Raw genomic sequence first — 1907 nt, forward strand, 5'->3', positions numbered from 1 at the left:
CGGCGTATAATAGACAGTCCAATTTGTTGGAATCCTTTATCCAAGTATCCACAAGGTCATATAAGACTGAACAGAGATCTTTCCGGTAGTCTGGGACAATAGCAAAGTCTTGGAGGCCAAGGAGTCCGTAAATATGATCCCGTGGATCAGTAGCACAGAGCGTAGATGATAAAAAGAAAATATCCCAAGAGTCCCCCGGGTCCTTTGTTTTGTATAACTTCACTCTAAGCATTGGCCCAATATTAACCTGATTGTAGCTTAATATGAACCAAATCCAGTGGCCTAAAAAGCTCTGCCTTTTTAGGCTGCCGCTCAAGATCCATTTTCTGGTAGAATTAAACCAGCTGCTTGCTTGATCCAACTCCTCATATGTTAGAGATGTGGATCCATGTATCAAGAGAATTCGTTTCCCTAATACTAGCTCCTGAAATATCCAGACGCGCTGCCAGTACGGAAGTCCAAAGAAATTTCGAGTCGCCTTCCAGGGTCCTGGAAACGCATCCCAGGGTGCCTCATCCCCAGTCTCTTTGGGTTCAGCGTACCAAGTAGGGTAGCTTTTCAACCACTCAAAACTAGCCTCTGGGCTACTTAATTCCCTTGTTTCCTTCGCTATCGTTTTAAGAGCCTTAAGAGCGACGTCGATCTCATCGATTCTATGGCCAAGCCATGAGAGGACTAATTCTGCTTTCGCATATATATCTCTCATGAGATTAACTTGGCTACTTCGTTCTTCCGGATCTTTTTGGTTGATGCAAATAGCGTCCGCCCAAATTCGGAAGAGCCCTGGGTTTCGATCGGGGAAAGCGTTACACCAGTGAGCCTTCACATGCTTTAAAGCAGCCGCCAAGTTTGTCGTAACCGGAAAGATTTCATTATTAAGAATAATGTCTTTAGTAACTTTTGGGTCGCCCCATACGTAAGAAAGCGCTGCGAACTCCACATTGTCCTCGAGCGACGAGACGCTTAGTTTGCACTTGACCTTCTCGCTGCCACCGATAGAGATGATCTCAATGAGGCGGATTTGAGAGCGCCGCTGGTCTAGCGGTTGATATATAGTTTGCATCGACTCCATGCTGTGGTAGCAGGCAGATTAAATATCCTCAAGGGTCTAAAACTAACAAATCAGAATGTCAGAACTGAGCAATGTTGATATTTGATTGGCTCAGGGATTATACCTTGTCGACGCCTGATACCAGAGGCTCTCGGGGTCGCGAGACCAATATCGGACGAAGGAGAAAGGCTGCTCGTCGTCAAGGCAAGACAAGTGTCCCGGTGTCCGGCAAGGGCAAGGAATATCGTAACCGGAAGTCGTAAAAGACCTTCGCAAGTTTTAAGACTTGGCGTGTTGGGAATAAGACAGGAGAAATCTCTGACTTTTGATAGGGCTTTGGGAAGGCTGTATCGCGGTTGGGGAGGCTCGGGTTCTGTCAGATAAAAAGGAGGAATTGATTAAAGAGCTGAAAAGTGGGCAGAGCTGAGACTAAATGCACTGATGGCTGCTGCGCCCCTTCCGGAGCACCGCTCGGTCGTTGGTAGCGGCTGGAGTCGATAGTGTCGAGGTCGTGGTTCAACGGAGGGAGGCTAGATGTAGAAAGAGGAAATAGCCGCTATCGACAAGAATGGAGGATAAAGGGAGGGAGATGGGGTAACACATCCAGACAACCCAGCAGGTAGTAGAAGCAGCTCCTTACACGCTAGCCTCGTCGGCAGCGGTCGCTAATAATGCTAGCCCCTCACGTGTCCGGTAAGTTATGTACAAGTTAAGTTTCGCTAAACCTAAAAAGTCGGGGTTTGCAAAGAACTCGCTTTTGCTAATATCTGTTTTACTATACTAGCTTAGGGGTATTCGATACTAGAAAAACTAATATTTTAAAGAAATATTAATAGTCGGTTTCTCTTCTTTATCC

The 1907-nt window shown here is 46.4% G+C and overlaps 1 protein-coding gene across 1 annotated transcript; it reads right to left on the reverse strand.

The window, feature by feature from the left end:
• Nucleotides 1–394: 394 nt before the first annotated feature.
• Nucleotides 395–1063, reverse strand: K444DRAFT_527441 (HET-domain-containing protein; the record flags this gene model as incomplete). Its single annotated transcript, XM_024874637.1, has 2 exons — nucleotides 395–489; nucleotides 574–1063. Coding segments are annotated over 2 exons (585 nt in total), but the record flags the coding sequence as incomplete, so codon positions are not given.
• Nucleotides 1064–1907: the final 844 nt, after the last annotated feature.

This window comes from Hyaloscypha bicolor (genome assembly GCF_002865645.1).
Source record: "Hyaloscypha bicolor E unplaced genomic scaffold K444scaffold_57, whole genome shotgun sequence".
Taxonomy (NCBI): Eukaryota; Fungi; Ascomycota; class Leotiomycetes; order Helotiales; family Hyaloscyphaceae; genus Hyaloscypha; species Hyaloscypha bicolor.